Genomic DNA, 23,313 nt, shown 5'->3' on the forward strand with positions numbered 1-23,313 from the left:
AAAGGAGTACGTCAAGGCTGTATATTGTCACCCTGCTTATTTGACTTACATGCAGAGTACATGATGAGAAATGCTGGGCTGGATGAAGCACAAGCTGGAATCAAGATTGCCGGGAGAAATATCAATAACCTCAGATATGCAGATGACACCACCCTTATGGCAGAAAGTGAAGAAGAACTAAAGAACCTCTTGATGACAGTGAAAGAGGAGAGTGAAAAAGTTGGCTTAAAGCTCAACATTCAGAAAACTAAGAACATGGCATCCGGTCCCATCACTTCATAGCAAATAGATGGGGAAACAGTGGAAAGAGTGACACATTTTATTTTGGGGGGGGCTCCAAAATCACTGCAGATGGTGACTGTAGCTGTGAAATTAAAAGATCCTTGCTCATTGAAAGGAAGGTTACGACCAACCTAAAGAGTATATTAAAAAGCAGAGACATTACTTTGCCAACAAAGGTCTGTCTAGTCAAAGCTATGGTTTTTCCAGTAGTCATGTATGGATGTGAGAGTTGGACTATAAAGAAAGCTGAGGGCCTGAGAATTCATGCTTTTGAACTGTGGTGTTGGAGAAGACTGTTGAGAGTCCGTTGGACTGCAAGGAGACCCAACCAGTCCATCCTAAAGGAAATCAGTCCTGAATATTCATTGGAAGAACTGATGCTGAAGCTGAAACACCAATACTTTGGCCACCTGATATAAAGAACTGACTCATTTGAAAAGATCCTGATGCTGGGAAATATTGAAGGCATGAGGAGAAGGGGTCAACAGAGAATGAGATAGTTGGATGGCATCACCGACTCAATGGACATGAGTTTGGGTAAACTCCGGGAGTTGGTGATAGAGAGGCCTGGTGTACTGCAGTCCATGGGGCCGCAAAGAGTCTGAAACGACTGAGCGACTAAACTCAACTGAACTGAATCATTCTTTTCTCTCCTCGGAACTAAGGCCATTCGTCCCCTCTTATTGTGGCTGAGAAATGACTCAGAGCCTAAGAGAGCCTCCAAGGGTGGGGGGATCTGTCAATGTCTGTGTGTGCCCGGCAGACAGCCTCAAATGAGAAGATGGCCTGCTTGAGAACTCTGGTGACCGATGACATTAGAGGGTCATGATTCTAATGTCTGGAGTCTGTACTTAGAGCTCTGGAGGAGAGGCTTCTTGTCCCCTTCCTCGTGCTCTCAGACTGTTGAAGGGAGCTATGTGAGCCCCACATCCATCCACAAGTCTCTGAACCGCAGTAAGATCCAGACAGTTCCCTCCTCTTGTGCTGCAGAGCTGGAGGCAGTTGTAACAGAAAAGAAGACAGCTGGGATTCCTCTCTCCCTCCCCACAGGGAGCTCTGAGGGACGGCTGGACCTACCCACCTACCCATCCCCACTTCCCTCCTCCACCCACTCATAGCCTGGGGCTGCCTCTGCTCCAGGCACAGCCACTAACTCTGCAGGATACCCCTTCGCTAGTGATGTCCAAGGAGTGAGAGAAGAGAATTTTCCTCAAATTCACTCCTCTAAAACTCCCACTAAAAGTCATCTTGGAAAATACTATTCCAAAGAGTATCATTTCATTTTAATTACTGAAACCTCATAGCTGCCTCTCTTCCCTGGATGTATTCAGGCTGAATGAAACTGACACCTTTCTTGCATAAAATGAGGGAAATGCTCTTAAAAGCCTAGGTCAGGGTTTACTTGTCAGCCTCGATGGGTTTAAATATGTAGCCGCTGCCAGAGCTCACTTCCCAAGAGCCATTTTAGATTTAAGAAAGCTCAGTTGGTAAAGAATCCACCTGCAATGCAGGAGACCCTGTTCAGTTCCCAAGTTAGGAAGATCCCCTGGAGAAGGGATATGCTACCCACTCCAGTATTCTTGGGCTTCCCTGGTGGCTCAGATGGTAAAGAATCTGCCTGCAATGCAGGAGACCTGGGTTCGATCCCTGGGTTGGGAAGATCCCCTGGAGGAGGGCATAGTAACCCACTCCACTATTCTTGCCTGGAGAATCCCCATGGACAGAGGAGCCTGGTGGGCTGCAGTCCATGAGGCAGCAGAGGATCGGACACAACTGAGTGACTAAGCACTACTCACGTGCTGATTCACAGCCTTCAGTTTCTCACTTGTTTAACTTTCGGGAGAATATCACACACCTCCCCAATCCGCGCTCTGTGACTGCAGGTAGATTATTCCACTTCTCGGATCATCGAGTCAATCAGCTAAAGTGGAGATAAAGCTTACTTCAAGGATTTGTCTGTGAAGATTAAATAAGAATAATCTGTGTGGATAAAAAACAAGGTCCTCCTGAATAGAACATGGAACTATATTCGATATCCTGTGGCAATCCATAAAATGGGAAAGAATATAAAAAGGAAAGTGAATGTTTACATATATGTATATGTATAAAACTGAATCACTTTGCTGTGCAGCAGAAACTAACACAGTTTAAATCAACTATGTGTCAACAAAAATGTTTAAAATTTTGTAAGAATGTTTATAAAGTACATGACATTTAAACACTACATGTATGATTTTTGCTGTTGACTTATTCCCTGGTGGCTCAGATGGTAAAGCGTGACTGCAATACAGAAGATCCGGGTTCAATCCCTAGGTCAGGAAGATACCCTGGAGAAGGAAATGGCAACCCACTCCAGTATTCTTGCCTGGAGAATTTCATGGACAGAGGAGCCTGGCTGGCTACAGTCCATGGAGTCACAGAGAGTCGGACACAAGTGACCGAGTTTTCATATCCACGTGATATCAGAATATTATAGCAACAATTTTTCATAAAAATAGTATGATGAAACAAAGTATATAAAACTCTAGTATCAACAGTTTCTTTTTAACACAGGCAAACTATGTGAAAGTCATATAGCTTCTTTTTAACAAAGGTAAACAATGTGAAAGTCACTATAAGTGATTTTTATTAGCCCATTTAGCCTCACAAATACCCTATGTATTCTTGCTTCCTAGTTTCCCAATTTTTCTCTTTAAAAAAAAAAACTTTTTGGCTGCATCACATGACATGTGAGATTTTAGTTACCTGACCAGGGGTTGAACTTGCACCCCCTTCATTGGAAGCACTAATCTTTAGCCACTGAACCACCAGGGAAGTCCCCTATTTTCCTAATTTTTAAGGATCAGGACCTGAAGCTCAGAATGGACTGGCTTGTTCTACATCACATACACACTGACAGGTACAGCTAGAATTTGAGTCTGCTTCTTTCTAACCTTTCACTGGCTCACCTTTCCATAAAATAGAATTCTCTAATGGTGGCATTTGAGGAGCAAGATTGTCACTCATGGCAGTAGAGAAAATTGCATTATAATTTTGTGAGACATGAGACCTCCCTGGTGGTTCAATATCTAAGACTCCACACTCCCAATGCAGGGAGCCTGGGTTCAATCCCTTGTCAGGGAAGTAGATCCCACATGCCACAATTATGCTGCAGCTAAAGATTCTACATGCTGCAATGAAGATCAAAGATCTCACGTGCTGCAACTAAAACCCAGTGCAACCAAATAATATAATTAAATAATTTTTTTTAAAAAAGAGAGAACTTAATGAGACTAGGATTTTATTGCTTGCCTTGTATGGGTAGCAAGTGTGTTCACCATTAGACCTGGAATACATCCAGCTGAGCAGTAATGAGCTCTGTTCTAATAAAGAAAGCCGTCCATATATTATTAGTCTGAACCAGTTACTCTCTGCTCCTCTTCTAGGTGTGCATCAAAGTTACCATCATCAATTTCACTGTAACCAAATCAGGTCTGGAGGATCAGTTGTTAAGGTAAAAAAAACAAAGGGCAGGTGGGGAGGGAGTGGCGGGGAGAGCAAAGATTTCCTAATATTTTGTTTAGAAATTTTGACTTAAAGAAAAAGATTGGCTTTCAAACAGAGAGATGCGGGTAAATGATGAAAGGGCAAGTGAGGGGAGACATCAGTTTGCATGTTTAGACTAGAGAAGCTAGAGGTATAGCCCCTTTATTCTTTTCTTTTTCTTTTGAGATTTATGTGTTATTTGGTGGACATTCTGAGGGCTTCGAGCCTGGGAGACAGGACTCTCAGATTATTCTGAGGGACTGCTCTGAAGATGCAAGGAGGGAAGCCAGGTTATTCAAGAGTTTTTGCAACAAAGTAACCAAAGATTGCTGTTAATTAAAGAAAACTTCCCTCTAAAAGGGCTTCCCTCATAGCTTAGTTGGTAAAGAATATGCTGGCGATGTAGGAGACCCAGGGTCGATTCCTGGATCGGGAAGATTCCCTGGAGATGGAAATGGCAATCCACTCCAGTATTCTTGCCTGGAGAACCCCATGGACAGAGGAGCCTGGCGGGCTACAGTTTATGGGTTGCAAGAGTCGGACATGCCTAAGCGACTAAACCACCACTACCAAAGAAAGCTGGATTAAGTCAAGTTAAGGAATCTAAGTGCTTTTCTATGTGTGGGAAGATGCAAGAATCTGGGCTGCCTGAAATCATTCCCTTGATATGCACCTTAGCTATCTGGGGCCAGCATCCTGTGCTTTCTCATCATGAATAAAGCCCCTTTTTTAGATGCAACCAAGATTTGTTTCAGAGAGGTGGTGGGATTTCATGAGTCTCCCCTGTTAGCAGGAAAAGAATGTTCCAGGCACCATTTTCAGCTTGGGACAAGCAGCTGTTCAAAACAGAAATTGAATGATTAGAGAAATGAAGCACTGAGCAGATTTTCCTAAGATGAGCAAAAGCCGTGGGAACTGTGGTCAGGTGCAGGCCTCTGAGAGCTAAGATAAAGAATTAAACTGTATATGTAATGCAGATAGTCCCTGGGGACACCCAGCAGAAGAGGGGCCTATGCACTAGGATTTGGCTGGTAGCATTAATATTCAGGCAAGTAGTATTCAGGATACAAACAATGAGAAATTCGGAAAGAAACATAGAACCCTAGAGCCCTGAGAAAGACCTAACTTAGGGATTCACTTTGGCACCAGTGATGTCGTGCGACTCGAGAAGCCTGAGTTGGAAGAGCAAAGGATCAAGCTCATCGTGAGGATCAACACTGATAAAAACCAACTGAAAGCTATTGAAGAGAAAATCCTGAAAATGCTCTTCACATCTGAGGGAAATATTCTGGACAATGAAGAACTCATTGACACACTCCAGGATTCAAAGGCAAGTCAAATATTTTTATTATTTATAAACAGTGTGTTACTTCAAAAGACATAACTGTACCCTTTAAGGGTCCTGCCAGTTTTTTTATTTTATTTTTAACTTGTGGGGTCTTCATTGCTGTGCATGGGCTTTCTCTAGTTTTGCGAGTGGGGACTTCTCGCCAGTATCCTATCATCTGTATCTGTAAACTGGTTTCTGTTTGCAAGGCGTTGCCTTGAAGACATCCTTCCTATAGAGTAGAGACATCATTGTTGTACAGTAGAAACCAACACAACACTGTAAAGCAATTTTCTTCCAATTAAAAAATAAATTTAAAATTTTTCTGTTTTTAAAAAAAGAGTAGAGTCAGGATTGATTGCTCCTGGGCTGCACTTCCTGCCACTTCCTGCCTATAGTTCATAGGTCAGCGGTTCCATAGTGATTGCTCATGGTCCCTGCCCTAGACCCTGTGACTTCAAGACAGAGGATTTCCCAACCTAGGGATGTCCACACCTAAAGAAGATGAGAGAGTGGTGAACAGAACTGGGACAGACAGCAATAGGGAAAGGCAGAGAGACTGAAGGAGACAGAGAGGGGAATCTTGAAAACCCCACTGGCCAGAAGGCTCCCCAGAGCCACAAAACCACAAGACAGAAAACCAAGAGAGCAGCGAGAGACCTTGACAACATCTCTAGCTTACTTAGGATTACACTGTTACTGTTGGGTCACTAAGTCGTGTCCGACTCTTTGCGACCCCTTGGACCGCAGGCCACCGGGCTCCTCTGTCCAAAGCCCCAGGCAAGAATACTGGAGTGAATTGCCATTTCCTCCTCCAGGGGATCTTCCCAACACAGGGACTGAACCAGGGACTGAACCAGCATCTCCTTCACTGGCAGGCAGATTCTTTAACACTGAGCCAATAACCCTTCTCAAACAACAGCTTCCACCCCCGGGTTTCCCTGTAGGTACACCTGGAGTACCAGGAAAAGAGAGAGAACATTAGATTCCCTTGTTATTCCAGAGTGGGATGTGGTACCACTGCCTCCTGGGCTCTCTCCACCCCCTCTCATGAGCAGTTTCACGGATATCCTTTCTCCCCTCCTATCTCCTTTCTTTACAGGAACCCTGGATCTCTTGAGGACTGCTCATGATGAAGCCAGGGAGCAACTGGGTGTTAGTGTTTCCATTTCAGAAGGCACCCAGGTTCCAGGCTCAGAAAAATTCTGCTGCGCTTCTCCCTCAGTCTCCTGTGTTGCTTATTTTCTTCTGCCCATCCCTAACTCTGCCTGGAAAGGAGGTCAGCTCAGTTAGAAGGTCACTGAGTCCTGAGACTGAGTCATGTGTCTGGGGAGCCTCCTTATTATAATCGTGAATTTGTCATCTGCTTTCTTTCCTAGACCTAACTGGATATGTTCTCTAAATCCCACCGTTCTTTGGAAGCTCATGCTCAAGGACTTGTTTTCTTATGTTTATTCAGATCACTTCCGGTGCCATTAAAATCAGACTGAAGGAAGCCGAGTCTACTGAACGGATGATAAACATCGCTCGTGAGAAGTATCGTCCCGTGGCCACTCAAGGCTCTGTTATGTACTTTGTCATTGCAAGCCTTTCAGAAATAGATCCCATGTATCAGTACTCACTAAAATATTTTAAACAGGTAAGTGTGTGGTTGTTGTTGTTAAAGAAATGTATCAGTGCCTCATGAGCAAAATGGAGAAGGGCATGGCAACCCACTCCAGTATTCTTGCCTGGAGAATCCCATGGACTGAGGGGCCTGGTGGGCTATAGTCCATAGGGTCACAAAGAGTCAGACATGACTGAAGTGATTTTCACTTCCACTTCAGGAGCAAAGAGGCTATTTCTGACCCTCAATAAAAATAAGTGAGGGCTTCCCTGATGGTCCAGTGGTTAAGACTCTGCACTCTTAACGCAAGGGACATGGGTTCAATCCCTGGTCAGGGAACTAAGGCCCCTCAGGCTGCAAGGTGTGCCTCCCCCCCCAAAAAAAAGACACAGTATGGCTACCAAGTGGGCAAGGGAAGGGTGGGATAAACTGGCAGATTGAGATAGACATACATAGAAGCCCTATGTGATTGATACTATGTATAAAATAGATAATTAATGAGAACCTATTGTAAAGCACAGGGAGCTCTGTTCTGTGTTCTGTGGTGACCTGAGTGGGAAGGAAATCCAAAAAAGAAGGGATATATGAATGCTAGTGACTGAGTCACTTTGCTCTACAGCAAGAAACTAACACAACATTGTAAAGAAACTATACTCCAATAAAAATTAATTTTAAAAAAGATGTTGAAATACTCAGACAATTTTTATACACTAGACCAAGCTCGCTTTTTCCTCTAGATGTCTTGTTTAGTCCTCTTGGTATGGTCAGGGGGCCGGCAGCAATAGGAGATGCAGGAGAGAACGGTAGCGAGGAGAGAATGGTAATGAACTGAGAGAAATACGAGGCACGTTGTATAGACACACCTGGGCTCTCTTCCAACAAGATGTGCAACTGTTGTAGCAGGCTTTACAAGCCATTTTCTCTTGTTCCTAATGGCAGGGCTGCTGTTCTCACAAGGGGTTGCCATCTCCCCCTTTACTTGGTGGACATTAAACCAAGCTTCCCAGGTAACACTGGTAAAGAATCCACCTGCCAAGGGACGAGACTCAAGAGACACAGGTTCGATCCCTGAGTCAGGAAGATCCCCTGGAGAAGGAAATGGCTACCCACTCCAGTATTCTTGCCTGGGAAATCCCATGGACAGAGAAGCCTGGCAGGCTACAGTCCATGGGGCCACAAAAAGTTGGAGATGACTGAGCACAGACATACACACACACACACACACACACACACACGCACACACATTTTAGACCAAGCAAGGTAAGGAGAAGTAAATCCTTTCGTTCCACCTAAAAGACTCTGATAATGCTTTTCCCATCCTGGGTGTTTTGCAGTTCATGCTTTTCAAGGTTTTTGTTTTTTCATTTTACCATGCCTCACAGCTTGAGGGATCTTAGTTTTCCAACCAGGGATTAAACCCAGGCTCTTAGCAGTGAAAGCACTGAGTCCTAACCACTGGACCACCAGGGAATTTCCATGCTTTTCAAGATTTTAAAATCTCCTTCGAGCAATAAAAATGAAGATGCTCTGAAAATATGTTGGACTGACAGAAAAAAAAAATTGTAGGATGAATCATCAAAACACTGGAATTTTGCAGTTTGGAAGGGAAACTAGAAACCCAAAACACAACTGCAGGTGACAGCCCTAGCCAAGACATCCTCCACCAGGCCATCCGTTTCACACTGAAATCATTCACGGTGTGTCAGGATTCACTACGTTTTATTTGAGCGCCAAACTTACCACCTCTTCCCTGGACTTTAAACTCTGCCTCTTGTCAGTTTGTTAAAGAACACCCAATCCTCTTTTCTTCTGAATGTGTTAAAGTAGCAATTCCATTATTCTTTGTTGACCAAACTCTCCCAGTTCTCTAAAATAAGGGTATGCCTCCTTGAAGCTCTTTAAAAAAAAAAAAAAAAAACAATTTTTACTGAAGTAGAGTTGATTTACAGTATTGTGTTAGTTTCAGGTGTTTATCAAAATAAGCCAGTTATACGTACACATGTTTTTGTTTTGTTTGTTCAGTCTTTAAGTCATGTCCAACTCTTTGCAATACCATGGACTGCAGAACATCAGGCTTCCCTGTCCTTCACTGTCTCACAGAGTTTGCTCAAACTCATGTCCATTGAGTCAGTGATGCCATCCAACCAGCTCATCCTCTGTCACCCTCTTCTCCTCTTGCCCTCATCTTTTCCAGCATCAGGATCTTCTCTATTGAGTTAGCTCTTCACATCACGTGGCCAAAGTATTGGAGCTTCAGCTTCAGCATCAGTCCTTCTAATGAATATTCAGGGTTGATTTCCTTTAGGATTGACTGGTTTGGTCTCGTTGCCGTCCAAGGGACTCTCAAGAGTCTTCTCTAGATTCTTTTCTCATGTAAGTCATGACAGGGTATTGAGCAGAGTTCTCTGGGCTTTTAATTCTAGGGAATGGAGCTTTGTCTTTTGGTGAGGAGCCTGAGAGTCAGCTCTTGTACTCCATCCTGTTGGCAGGAGAAGTGGATACAGCAAGGCCTGCACAAGGGCTGTGCAGCATTTTTAGGGGCAAGTGAAGCACACTTCTTGACCCCGATCTGCCTTGGTCCTCAGCTGGTTTCAGCAACTAGTCACCTTTGACCTACCTGGTCTCCCCACGAGCAATGCATCTTGACCCCTCTAAAGGTGACCAAAAGATTGGGCATTCTGACCTCACCTCACATCGTTGCCCTTTGTGCTGTGGATCCTCAAGGCTGAAGCCTCATGAACAGCCCTCCCCAGTCACCACTGCAAGATACACTTGCCCGCGACTTCCAGGCAAGCCCATCAGTTCAGGCTCTGCTCAGCTTTATCACACAGTCTGAGACCCTTGGGAATTTTTGGATCTTCTCTCCCCCATCCCTTTGTGCTACTTGGAAGTGGCAGGAAATGGATGGGGCTGCTTCTGTCCTTCTCACATGAAACCTCAATGCCAGCATCTCTGCTGCCTTCCTGATATTCTTGTAATGTGTGTAGGGAATCTTTTGGGAAGTAGACCTGTTCCCAGAATTTCTACACAGGAAGCAAGGTGGAAGTCTCCTTTAAAATTGAGAGTGTATGCTCAGTTGTGTCCAACTCCTTGCAACCCTATAGACTACAGCCTGCCAGGCTTCTCTGTCCATGGAATTTTCCAGGCAAGAATACTGGAGTGGGGTGCCATTTCCTTCTCCAGGGGATCTTCCTGACCCAGATATCAAACGCATGTCTCTTGTATCTCCTACATTGGCAAGCAATCTTGCCAAAAGATCTCCGATCTTTTACCACTGAGCCACCCAGGAAGCCCCCTTTAAAATTGGTTTCTCTTAAACTTCAAAGAAAAGTCTTGTACATTCTTCCTACACAGTAAGAATTATCTTGTGGAAATGCCAAGAAGAGGGCATGACCCTGATATCCTGCCCTGCTGTAAAACCATGCAACCCAGAATGGGACTTGAACTTGCGGTCTTTTAACTGAGATCAAGCCTGGTCTCAGTGCTTAATGAAGCTCACGTTTTTGATGTCTTATCACAGAAAGAATTCAGTGATAGACAAGGCGATAGGTAAGAAGTGAATGTTTTTAGAAAGAAACATACTCCACAGACACAGTGTGAACCATCTCAAAAGACCAGACTGGCCCCAGGGTATGGGGATATCACTTTTTGTAGGTGTGGGTAATTTCATGAGTGGGAGGAGTATTCCAGCTATTATGGGGAAGAGGGTGGATTTCTAGGAACTGGGCCACTGCCCACATTTTGACACTTATGGTCAACCTTGAAATTGTCAGCTTCCCTGATAGCTCAGTTGGTAAAGAATCCACCTGCAGTACAGAAGGGGTAGGCTATTCATTCCAGTTTTCTTGGGCTTCCCTTGTGGCTAAGCTGGTAAAGAATCTGCCTGCAATGCGGGAGACCTGGGTTTAATCCCTGGGTTGAGAAGATCCCCTGGAAAAGGGAAAGGCTGCCCACTCCAGTATTGTGGCCTGGAGAATTCAGAGTCAGACACAACTGAGTGACTTTCACTTGGAATTTTCTTAGCACCTGTGGGTGTGTCTTTTAGCTAGCTGATATAGTACAATGAGGCTCAAGGTCTAGGGGAAGTCAACTAATCCGCCATCTTGAACCTATTTGATTCTAATCAGTTTATGTTGTGTCGTCGGGCTATGTCATTGTTTTAAAGGTTGTGCCCTGCCCCCTTCTCTCCTGTTTCACTTAGACCTCTCATCCAAAGTGATTATCAAATGTGATTTGAGGATATGAGAAACCGGTTCTGCCAGCTCACCTTCATTTTCCATTTTCTGTCCCGCATCAGGATGATCCCTACAGAATAGTCAAGAATTTGGCATTGGTCCATTTCTGAAAAAAGGGGAGAGAAAAAGGAATGCACAGAACACTACGAATAAATGTGTCAATTGGGGATGAATCCCGGACTTAATCATTGTACACTATTCACCTCCTGTGCTGCTACACATTTAGTCACTGAATTTGGGGGAGTCTGGGTAAAAAGCAAGGATTTTTTTTCCTTCACAAAATTGAATTAAATCAGAGACACTGATAGAGTTCTCTTTCACAGTTGTTCAACACAACAATTGAGACGTCTGTAAGGACAGATGATCTACAGCAGCGCATGGAAATACTGCTGGAACAGACTCTCCTAACTGCTTATGTCAATGTGTCAAGAGGACTTTTTGAACAACATAAACTGATCTACAGCTTTATGCTCTGTGTTGAGATCATGCGTCAGCAAGGAAGATTAACTGAAGCTGAATGGAATTTCTTTCTCCGAGGTTCTGCAGGCCTGGAGAAGGTACCTGTTTCAAGTTTAGACAGTGAATGTTATTAGATAGAGCTCATAAGCACCTAGCAATGCTCCACAGTGACTCTGGTAACTGAAAGTTTTACCGTCAGCGGTGTAGCCCACTGGGAGTCTGGGACCCAGGCTATAACTTAGTCTTGTCTTTAGTAGCTGTATAGTGACAATGGCACCCCACTCCAGTACTCTTGCCTTGAAAATCCCATGGGCAGAGGAGCCCATGGGGTCCTCTGCAGTCCATGGGGTCGCAAAGAGTTGGACACGACTGAGCAACTTCACTTTCACTTTTCACTTTCATGTATTGGAGAAGGAAATGGCAACCCACTCCAGTGTTCTTGCCTGGAGAATCCCAGGAATGGCAGAGCCTGGTAGGCTGCCGTCTATGGGGTCGCACAGAGTCAGGCACGACTGAAGCGACTTAGCAGCAGCAGCAGCAGTGACTATAAAATTTGACCTCTTTATGCAGCAGTGTCGTCACCTATAGAAAAGGGATGTTGGAAGTAACCAGTGAGCTAGCATATGGTGAAGCCAAATCCAGCCTCTCCACCCTGACACCAAGTTAAATCTTGGAGACAGAGTTTTGCGGTGAAGTAGAAAAAAATAACTTTATTGGTTTCCAGACAGAGGGGGCCACAGTGAACTAACACTGTGTGTCCCAAACTAGAGGGGATAGTGAGGAGTTTTAGAGTAATGGTTCAAAGAGGGTGTGATCAGCTTGTGGACATTCTTCTGAATGGTTGGTGGTGAAGTGAGTGGGAGTCAGCATCATCAGCCTCTGGTTCCAACCCTTCCGGTGTCTCCATACTTGTGGGCAGCCTACCATCGTTAACATTAACTTCTCCCACCTGGTGGGAGTTTCAGTATCTGCAAAACACCTCAAAAATACTGCTATGTATATCCCTTGAAGGGGAACCAGGCTTTGCCCCAAGGCTGCACTATTGTTTCTTGACTGTTTCCCCCTTGTCTGGACATCCCCTCCCTTCCCTTATTAGCAACTGATTGAACCTGCTTCTTGCTGACAAAGGTCCATCTGGTCAAAGCTACGGTTTCTCCAAAGTCACATATGGATGTGAGAGTTGGACCATAAAGAAAGCTGAGCACCAAAAAACTGATGCTTTTGAACTGTGGTGTTGGAGAAGACTCTTGAGAGTCCCTTGGACAGCAAGGAGATCCAACCAGTCCATGCTAAAGAAAATCAGTCCTGAATATTCATTGGAAGGACTGATGCTGAGGCTGAAGCTTCAATACTTTAACCACCTGATGCAAAGAACTGATTCATTAGAAAAGACCCTGATGTTGGGAAAGATCTCCTCCTAAAGGCAGGAGGAGAAGGAGATGAGATGATTGGATGGCATCACAGACTCAATGGACGAGTTTGACAAAGCTCCAGGAGTTGGTGATGGACAGGGAACCCTGGCATGCTGCAGTCCATGGGGTCGCAAAGAGCTGGACATGACTGAGTGACTGAAATGAACTGAACTGAACTGAACCTGCTTATTGGAACTCATGGAAGGTTATGGAGGCTGAATGAAGCCTAAAGGTTTTGGGCCTATGAGACCCAAGGGTCCTGCTTGGTTTCGATGGGAACATGTTTTGAAAAGTTGACCATTTACAAATGGGAGAGTTAAAATCCAGTAAAAGTAGTCATTCACAGATCTGACCCTAGTGTTTGTGAAGTCATGATCCTCTCTTGCCTGGACACATCTTTCATTATAAAACATGGGGAAGAATAGAACTTGCTTGTTGCCTTCTGTAATAACATAATGTTTGTCTAACTTGCTCCAGTCCCTCTAACTGGCGTAACCCACCCACATACCACAGACCTGGTCACTCACAGAACAGAAGCACAGCCACCTGACCCTTGCCTACCATCCAGCCCAACTCTAAACTCTTGGCTTTGTTCTGTCCATCTCAAGCCCTGCCCTTGGCTCCTACGGTTCTGACACCTGCACGAGCTTGCCAGTATTTGAGCCTCAATGTATCGCTGGGATATTGAACTTCATGCTTTTGTTTGACCCAGCACTCTGAGTCAAGCCCAGGCAAGACCTCTTCACCCAACAGTCCTGCTTCCCTGACCCTTACTCACCCTGCATACATACATATTCTATTAATCCTTTCCTAACACTGTTTTCTTGCCTTTTCCTACTGTTCATGGGGTTCTCAAGGCAGAAATACTGGGGTGGTTTGCCATTCCCATTTCCAGTGGATCATGTTTTGTTAGACTAAAGGTCCATGTAGTCAAAGCTATAGTTTTTCTGGTAGTCATGTTCCGATGTGAGAGTGGGACCATAAAGAAGACTGAGCACTGACAAATTGATGCTTTCAAGCTGTAGTGTTGGAGAAGATTCTCGAGAGTCCCTTGGACAGCAAAGAGATGAAACCAGTCAATCCTAAAGGAAATCAACCCTGAATATTCATTGGAAGAACTGATACTGAAGCTGAGGCTCCAATACTTTGGCCACGTGATGCAAAGAGCTGACTCATTTGGAAAAGACCCTGATGCTGGGAAAGACTGAAGCCAAAAAGGAGAAGAGGATGGCAGAGGTTAGATGGCATCAATGACTCAATGGACATGAATTTGAGCATACTCCGGGAGGTAGTGAAGGACAAGGAAGCCTGGCATGCTGCAGTCCATGGGGTTGCAAAGAGTCAAACATGACTTAGCAAATGAACAGCAATATTCAGACCAGGCAAATCTATAGAGATAGAAACCTTTCAAAGTTTAGTTCCCAAGCACTAAATTTTCAAAGAACTAGTTTTAGCTGTTTAGGGCTAGAGGGCATGGGCAGGTGGGAGGGAAGTTGCTAAACACATCATGGTTAGTGTGTGTGTGTGTGTGTGTGTGTGTGTGTGTGTGTGTGAGGAGATGAAATATTCTATAATATTCTAAAATTGACTGTGGTCATGGTTACAAAAGCTGTGAATTTACTAAAATCTACTGGATTGTATGCTTTAGATGGATGAATTCCGTGGTATGTGTATTGTATCTCAATAAGCTATTTTCGGGCTTCCCAGGTGGCTCAGTGGTAAAGATCCCACCTGCCAATGCAGGAGATGTGGGTTTGATCCCTGAGTCAGGAAGATCCCCTGGAGAAGGAAATGGCAGCCCATGCCAGTATTCTTGTTTGGACAACCCCATGTACAGAGGAGCCTGGCAGGCTGTAGTCCATAGGGTCGCAAAGAGTTGGACATGACTAAGCCACTTAGCATGCATGCAGAGCTATAAATGTAATATAAAACCTCCTTACCTGCCTCCTGAGAAATCTGTATGCACGTCAAGAAGCAACAGGTAGAACTAGGCATGGAACAACAGACTGGTTCCAAATCAAGAAAGGAGTACGTCAAGGCTGTATATTGTCACCCTCCATATTTAACTTATATGCAGAGTACATCATGAGAAATGCCAGGCTGGATGAAGCACAAGCTGGAATCAAGATTTCCGGGAGAAATATCATAACCTCACATATGCAGATGACACCACCTTTATGGCAGAAAGCAAAGAGGAACTAAAGAGCCTCTTGATGAAAGTGAAAGAGAGTGAAAAAGCTGGCTTAAAACTCAGCATTCAAAAAACAAAGATCATGGCATCCAGCCCCATTCAGTTCAGTTGCTCAGTAGTGTCCAACTCTGCAACCCCATTAACTGCAACATGCCAGGCCTCCCTGTCCATCACCAATTCCTGGAGTTTACCCAAACTCATGTCGATTGAGTCGGTGATGCCATCCAACCATCTCATCCTCTATCGACCCCTTCTCCTCCTGCCCTCAATCTTTCTCAAGCATCAGGGTCTTTCCAAATGAGTCAGCTCTTTGCATCAAGTGGCCAAAGTACTGGAGTTTCAGCCTCAACATCAGTCCTTCCAATGAACACCCAGGACTGATCTCCTTTAGGATGGACTGGTTGGATTTCCTTACAGTCAAAGCGATTCTCAAGAGTCTTCTTCAACACCACAGTTCAAAGGCATCAATTCTTAAGCATTCAGCTTTCTTTACAGTCCAACTCTCACATCCATACATGACTACTGGAAAAACCATAGCCTTAACTAGATGGACCTTTGTTAACAAAGTAATGTCTCTGCTTTTTAATATGTTGTCTATGTTGGTTATAACTTTCCTTCCAAGGAGTAAGTGTGGTTTAATTTCATGGCTGCAATCACCATCTGCAGTGATTTTGGAGCCCCCCAAAATAAACTCAGCCATTGTTTCCACTGGTTCCCCATTTATTTGCCATGAAATGATGGGACCAGATGCCATGATCTTAGTTTTCCGAATGTTGAGCTTTAAGCTAACTTTTTCACTCACCTCTTTCACCTTCACCAAGAGGCTCTTTAGTTCTTTGCTTTCTGCCATTAAGGATGGTGTCATCTGCATGTCTGAGGTTTTTGATATTTCTCCTGGCAATCTTGATTCCAGCTTGTGCTTCTTCCAGCCCAGAGTTTCTCGTGATGTACTCTGCATAGAAGTTAAATAAGCAGGGTGACAATATACAGCCTTGACATACTCCTTTTCCTATTTGGAACCAGTCTGTTGTTCCATGTCCAGTTCTAACTGCTGCTTCCTGACCTGCATACAGGTTTCTCAAGAGGCAGGTCAGGTGGTCTGGTATTCCCATCTCTTTCAGAATTTTCCACAGTTTATTGTGATCTACACAGTCAAAGGCTTTTAGCATAGTCAATAAAGCAGAAATAGATATTTTTCTGGAACTCTCTTGCTTTTTCAATGATCCAGCGGATGTTGGCAATTTGATCTCTTGTTCCTCTGCCTTTTCTAAAACCAGCTTGAACATCTGGAAGTTCACGATTTACATATTGCTGAAGCCTGTCTTGGAGAATTTTGAGCATTAATTTACTAGCATGTGAGATGAGTGCAGTTGTGCAGTAGTTTGAGCATTCTTGGCATTGCCTTTCTTGGGATTGGAATGAAAACTGACCTTTTCCAGTCCTGTGGCCACTGCTGAGTTTTCCAAATTTGCTGGCATATTGAGTGCAGCACTTTCACAGCATCATCTTTTAGGATTTGAAAAAGCTCCACTGGAATTCTATCATCTCCACTAGCTTTGTTCGTAGTGATGCTTCCTAGGGCCTACTTGACTTCACGGTCCAGGATGTCTGGCTCTAGGTGAGTGATCACACCATCGTGATTATCTGGGTCATAAAGATCTTTTTTGTACAATTCTTCTGTGTATTCTTGCCACCTCTTCTTAATGTCTTCTGCTTCTGTTAGGTCCATACCATTTCTGTCCTTTATTGAGTCCATCTTTGCATGAAATATTCCCTTGGTATCTCTAATTTTCTTGAAGAGATCTCTACTCTTTGCCATTCTATTGTTTTCCTCTATTTCTCTGCACTGATCACTGAGGAAGGCTTTTTTATCTCTCCCTGCTATTCTTTGGAACCCTGCATTCAGATGCTTATATCTTTCCTCTTCTCCTTTGCTTTTTGCTTCTCTTCTTTTCACAGGTATTTGTCCCATTACTTCATGGCAAATAGATGGGGAAACAATGGAAACAGTGACAGACTTTATTTTCTTGGGCTCCAATATCACTGCAGATGGTGACTTCAGCCATGAAATTAAGACACTTGCTTCTTGGAAGAAAAGCTATGACCAACCTACACAGCATATTAAAAAACAGAGACACCACTTTACCAACAAAGATCCATCTAGTCAAAGCTATGGTTTTTCCAGTAGTCATGTATGGATGTGAGAGTTGGACCATAAAGAAACTGAGTGCTGAAGAACTGATGCTTTTGAACCGTTTTGGAGAAGACTCCTGAGAGTTCCTTGGACTGAAAGGAGATCAAATCAGTCAACTGTAAAAGAAATCAGTCCTGAATATTCATTGGAAGGACTGATGCTGAAGCTGAAGCTCCAGTACTTTGGCCACTTGATGGGAAGAACTGACTCATTAGAAAAGACCCTGATGCTGGAAAAGATTGAAGGCAGGAGGAGAAGGGGTCGAGAGAGGTTGGGATGGTTGGATGGCGTCACAGACTCAATGGATGTGAGTTTGAGCAAGCTCTGGGAATTGGTGATGGTCAGGGAAGCCTGGCATGCTGCAGTCCATGGGGTCGCAAAGAATTGGACATGACTGAATGACTGAAATGAACTGAACAGAACTGATAAAAGCCTCAGGCAAATATTCATTAAATTTTCAAAGAGCTAGTTTCAGTCTACAATTATAGCTGTTTCTCTGTCTCTTTTAAAACTGTTTACCCACATGTAAGATCTTCATGGAATATTGCCAGGTGGCCTAATATTGATACTTTTCCCTGAAATTTCTGGGAATATGTGAAATGATTAGACATAGACACACTCATCCCAGCTGGAAGGAGAGTACTACTTGTCTTGCTACTTATTTTGCTCTACTTCTCAGATTTCCCTGTCTCCTAGCAGTGAGAACATCAAGGAACTGGATTTGGAAACTAGTTCTCTAGGAAAAAAATCATCAATATAAGAATATTTGAGGGGTGGGGAGAGACCAGCGTGGCATGTTGGAGAACAGGCTACAAGTAGACTTGACAGATTTATTGTTAACCCTTCACAAGATCAATGACTTTCAGCACATGTCAACATGAAAAGCTTTCATCAGCTGCACTTAATTTCAAACACCAACAGGTAGAATTGATTCAACAGCATATCTATTTCACCATATCTTATATCTGTCCTGGGCAAATGGTTATTTTTAATATGCTATTAGAGCTTGATTTTTCCCTTAGACAAGGTGAAAGCATATTCTGTGGGTGTCTTTGTGCATTACTATTCACTTTTTTTCTGTCTCCTAACAGGAACGCCCACCTAAGCCTGAATTTCCCTGGCTGGTTACTGCCACGTGGTTCGCCTGCTGTGACTTAGAAGAATTATTTCCAGTTTTTAAAGGACTTACACAGTATATAGTATTATATCCTATTTCCGTACGCATAGGTAATACAGCAAAAAGGATCTGCTGTAGGAGGTTGTAAACAAATTCATGAACCCTAACTTTAAGTCTCCTTTAGCCTCTTCTGCAGTATCAGTATTTTTCACTAGGAAAGCCTTCATTTTTAAGAAATTTTGAATTACTTGTTTTCCCAGTTTCTTGAGGTAAATGCTTGGCCCATGAATTTTCAGTATTTCATGTTTACAGTTATACCCATTTTAAGGAGATGCATTTACCTCCAAGTATTGTTTTAGCTTCATCTCATACTGGTTTTGGCTTCCCTGGTGGCTCAATGGTAAAAAAAAATCTTCTTGCAATGCAGGAGACAAAAGTTCAATCCCTGAGTCGGGAAGATTCCCCTAGAGAAGAGAATGGGATCCCACTCCAGTATTCTTGCCTGGAGAATCCCAAGGACAAAGGAGCCTAGGGGCTACAATCCATGGGGTGGCAAAGAGTCAGACACAACTGAGCACGGCAGGTTGTACTTTTTTTTAACTTCTTACTGAAGGAAAACATACATATGGAAAAGTACGCAAATCAAAATCAACAGCTTATTATAAAATACTGACTAATTCTGAGCTACCACCCAAGTCAAGAACTAGAGCACCTTCATCACAGAATTCCTGTCTACTCCTTCATAGAACCCTTACCCTCTTTCCCAAAGGCTATGCCTGCTCTGAATTATAACCGTCTATGTTACTTTTCCCCCATGTTTTACTATGTGTATGTAATCTTTGCTGTTGTTGTTTAGTCACTAAGTCATGTCTGACTCTTTAGCCACCCCATGAAAAGTAGTTTGTTAAGTTCCTCTGTCCATGGGATTTCCCAGGCAAGAATACTGGAGTAGATTACCATTTCTTCCTCCAGGAGATCTTCCTGACCCAGGGATTGAACCTACATATCCTGCATTGACAGGCAGATTCTTTGCCACTGAGCCACCAGGGAAGCCACATGTAAACTTTAATTCAAGCCTATTAATTATGGCATTTATTTTACTGTTTTTTACACCTAACCAGTCATTTTCTAAGAGAGCTACATTAAGGTACACCACTATGACAATTTCTCTGTAATTCTAGAATTTCTCCCATTATATCTTGTGGAACTGATGTTGTTAATTAAGCATAAATAGGTTTAGGGTGATTATCTTCCTAACCAGTAAAATACCTGAATAGTGCTTTTTGCCTTAAAATATATTTTCTAATATTAGTATTATTAAATATTATTACAGCAGGATTGTCTTCATTAGTATTCCCTCTGTATATTTCTGCATTCTTTATCTCTTCTGGGTCATCATCATGTTTCAGTGTATCTTTAGTAGGATTTTGTTGTTTTGAGCAACATGGCAGTCTCTTTTAAACAAGCAATTTTTAATCCGACTGTTGTAAAGTTGGTTATACCTCTATTTCAGTGGTTCTCACTGGGGAAGATTTTGTTCCCCAGGGGACATTCTGAAGATATTATTGGATCCCACAACTGGGATGGTGCTGCAGGCATCCGGTAGGTAGAAACCAGAGATGTAACTAAACATCCTACAATGCTCAAAACAACCAGAACAACTCTCCACAACCATTGACCACTTGCAAATGACCACTTGGACCAAATGGCAGTAGTGGCAAGGGTTGAGAAAATCCTCATTTATTTAGACTGACTTCTGTCACCTTATTTATAGGGATTTTTTCCTTGGCATGCTTTTCTTTATTTTTTACTTCTTCTTTCTTGCCCTCGGGTCTGTTGTCCACATTCTTTTTTTATTTTCCTGGTACTGATTTGAAGTTGTGTGTTCTGTTGTTATTTTTAGTATTCTTCTGCTTCTCATCTGAATGAGTTTTTTCCCGAGTACACCCAGTAAGTGTGGTGGTTTAAAGGCTATGTGGACCAGAAATTCTGGGATCCTTATATGCTCATTTGATTTCTAAATAAAGACTAGGAAGAATAAAATACTCTTCAGTAAATAAACCAAATGAAAATTGTGTTTCTATATTATGGACCAATTAAACAAGATGGCTAGAGGAAGAGGTAGAACACAGAATCAAAATACTCGTAGGAGAAGTCTAGTGATGGACAGCTAGGGAAAGACCCAAAGCAGAAGGGGCTAGATGGAGCTTCATAAACATAGAGGCAAAGAAAGAGATAAAGGCGGAAAGACAAAGTAATTCTGAAAACAACTCATCATGTTTGGACAAAAGGCACCATTTATTACTGTCATCTGAGACTAAAATTTTAGCAATTTAAAACAACTTTCTTGCTTTCATTTGTTAAATTTCAAGGTTGATTCTGGAAACCCTGCAGAATTACGAAGGTTTGTGTGTGATAGGATGACTTGTGTTCTAAAAGTGAGCTTTAGATCTTTGCAGGTGAAGTTTCATAATTAATTTCAAAGCTACTCAGCTTCAAAGGCTTCCTAATTGCCTTAATCTTGTGCCTATGTATTTCATGTTCTACTAGTTGGGAGTTAGAATTTCAAATTATCCTGCCTTATTAGCCAAAGTCCTAGTGATCATTACAATAATGAGAACCTGAGGGGAAAAGAAGTCCTTTTGGAATAAATGTTTCCACTACCTGGTTCTCAGAATAATGCATCCACTAAAAAGTGCTGTGGTGTGCTCTACCCTGTGGTCTCATGCCATGTAATTCTCTATATTTCACACAGAAATTAGAAGTCTTACAGAATTACCTACTGCTCCAGGGTCATGGGCTTCAGTGTCACTTAATTTCTGTCACCAGCTCTGTAGCTACTATTGTTAGGCCCTCAGAGGAGAGCCTCAGAGGAGAAAGTAGTTTTCCAGCCTGCTGTGGAAGCCAACCATTTTGTGTAATATTCAACCCCAGCAGCCTATTTCATCACTAGATGGCCGTGTTGGTCTGCCGAGCGGCTTAACAGCAGCACATTGTGCGCCCTGCAGGAATTTCAGTGCTAATTCTTGTTCAGTCGCTCAGTCATATCCAACTCTTTGCCACCTTGTGAACTGCATCATGGCAGGCTTCCCTGTCCTTCACTATATCCCTGAGTTTGCACAGATTCAATGTCCCTTGAGTTGATGATGCCATCCAACCATCTCATCCTCTGTCGCCCCTTTCTCCTCCTGCCCTGTCTTTCTCAGCATCGGGTCTTTTCCAGTGAGTCGGTTCTTCACATCAGGGTGGCCAAAGTCGTGGACCTTCAGCTTCAGCATCAGTCCTTTCAGTGAATAGTCAGGGTTGATTTCCTTTATGGTTGACTGGTTGGATCTCCTTGCAGCCCAAGGGACTCTCAAGAGTCTTCTCCAGCTCCACAATTCGAAAGCTTCGATTCTTCAGGACTCATGTATAATACACAATTTATTCATATGTTATTTATATGGTAAAAATGTATATATGCCTGAATATTTTATGTGCTTCATCTGTCTCACACTAATAATTGTGCCATTTTCTATCACTGCTCTGCTTTTCTCTGCTTTTCCTTCTGCCTCCAACAGTGATGGGGGTTCTGGGCTTTGTTGGAGGTGGGGCTGTACTGGGGCTTTGTTGTGACACTCAGACTTTCTCTAGTTGCAGCACTCAGGCTTAGTTGCCCTTTGGCGGGTGGGATTTTAGTTCTCCAGCCAGGGATTAAACCCACATCCCCTGCATAAGAAGGCAGATTCTTAACACTGGACCACCAAGGAAGTCCCAGCAGTGATAGTTTGATGTACTTCTATGCTATTGTCTGACACATTGATTTATTTTATTGTATTTTTATTATTGGGTTTGTATTGTAATTAATATAACTTGACCTGTTTTGTCCCATTTAATTATGTTTGCCTTGAATTCTAGTATAGCCAATGTTACTCATCACTTCTTATCACTTAGGGTTGGGTTTGGTTTTTTTTTTTTCCCTCACATTTGATTGATAAATCTCTATGCATCCTTTAATTTGTAACTTCTCTGTCATTTGTTTTAACTTCATGTTTTATAAGTGGTTTGAATTCATTTTCTGATCCAATTTTGAATTCAGTATTTCCTAATTAGGTTGGGTAGAGGGAGAGTAATATATTTACATTTGCGGTAATATAAAAAACTGATAGTCAATGTAGAAATTTTTTCCTTACCAAATATACTTATTTAATGGGTTTCCCCAGTGGCTCAGTGGGTAAAGAATCCACCTGCAACACAGAAGACACAGGAGATGTGGGTTTGATTCCTGGGTCAGCAAGATCCTCTAGGGGAGAAATGGCAACCCACTCCAGTATTCTTGCCTGGAGAATATCATGGACAGAGGAAACTGGCAGGCTATAGTCCCAAGGGTCACAAAGAGTCAGACACAACTGAGCAACTAAACACACACATTTATTTAATATCACAGTCATAGCAACTGTAATTAAAGCATGTTTTAAAATTGTGTTTCCAGGGTCTTTTGAGACTTATATTAACCCACCCGATCGGGACGCCTATTCTATAATGAAGGAGAGTGATCAACTCATAACAACGGAAAGGGTGCCCACAAGCTATAATTTTTGGCATCCAGAACTAAGTTCTTTCCATAAATTAATCCTTATTAAATGCTGTAAAGAAGAAAAGGTAGGATATTTTTCATTAAAGAACTGTGTTATAATTATTTTTGCTAAAGCTCACCAGCCAGTTATGATTCATGGACTGATTAGATTTGTTTAGAAAGTAACAATGGCCAAATTTGGGAAATGGTTTGTGACTTTGTGTTGTTAGTAAGAAATGGAGACTTTGTGTTATCAATAGAGAACAATATTTTATACAGGAAATGATGAGAGAAAAGGCTGGAGAGTCATCCAGGGACCTAGAGGAACTTCCTTAATATTGCCTGGGGAACTTGTTCCTCCTGCCAGGGAGGTCAGGGCTCCGCTGGATGGTGTTAGCAGGGGACTGGTG

General features: G+C 42.9%; 1 protein-coding gene across 1 annotated transcript in view; it reads left to right on the forward strand.

Moving 5' to 3' along the window:
* The window catches only part of DNAH6 (dynein axonemal heavy chain 6), a 284,532-nt gene that overhangs the window by 195,562 nt on the left and 65,657 nt on the right, over window positions 1-23,313 (forward strand). Inside the window, exons 57-62 of the mRNA XM_068975806.1 lie at window positions 3,708-3,775; window positions 4,957-5,137; window positions 6,594-6,773; window positions 11,299-11,532; window positions 18,323-18,458; window positions 22,820-22,989. Coding sequence (XP_068831907.1) covers window positions 3,708-3,775; window positions 4,957-5,137; window positions 6,594-6,773; window positions 11,299-11,532; window positions 18,323-18,458; window positions 22,820-22,989 — 969 coding nt within the window. The remainder of the gene's footprint in view (window positions 1-3,707; window positions 3,776-4,956; window positions 5,138-6,593; window positions 6,774-11,298; window positions 11,533-18,322; window positions 18,459-22,819; window positions 22,990-23,313) is intronic.

Source organism: Capricornis sumatraensis, chromosome 1 (assembly GCF_032405125.1).
Source record: "Capricornis sumatraensis isolate serow.1 chromosome 1, serow.2, whole genome shotgun sequence".
NCBI classification, from domain to species: domain Eukaryota; kingdom Metazoa; phylum Chordata; class Mammalia; order Artiodactyla; family Bovidae; genus Capricornis; species Capricornis sumatraensis.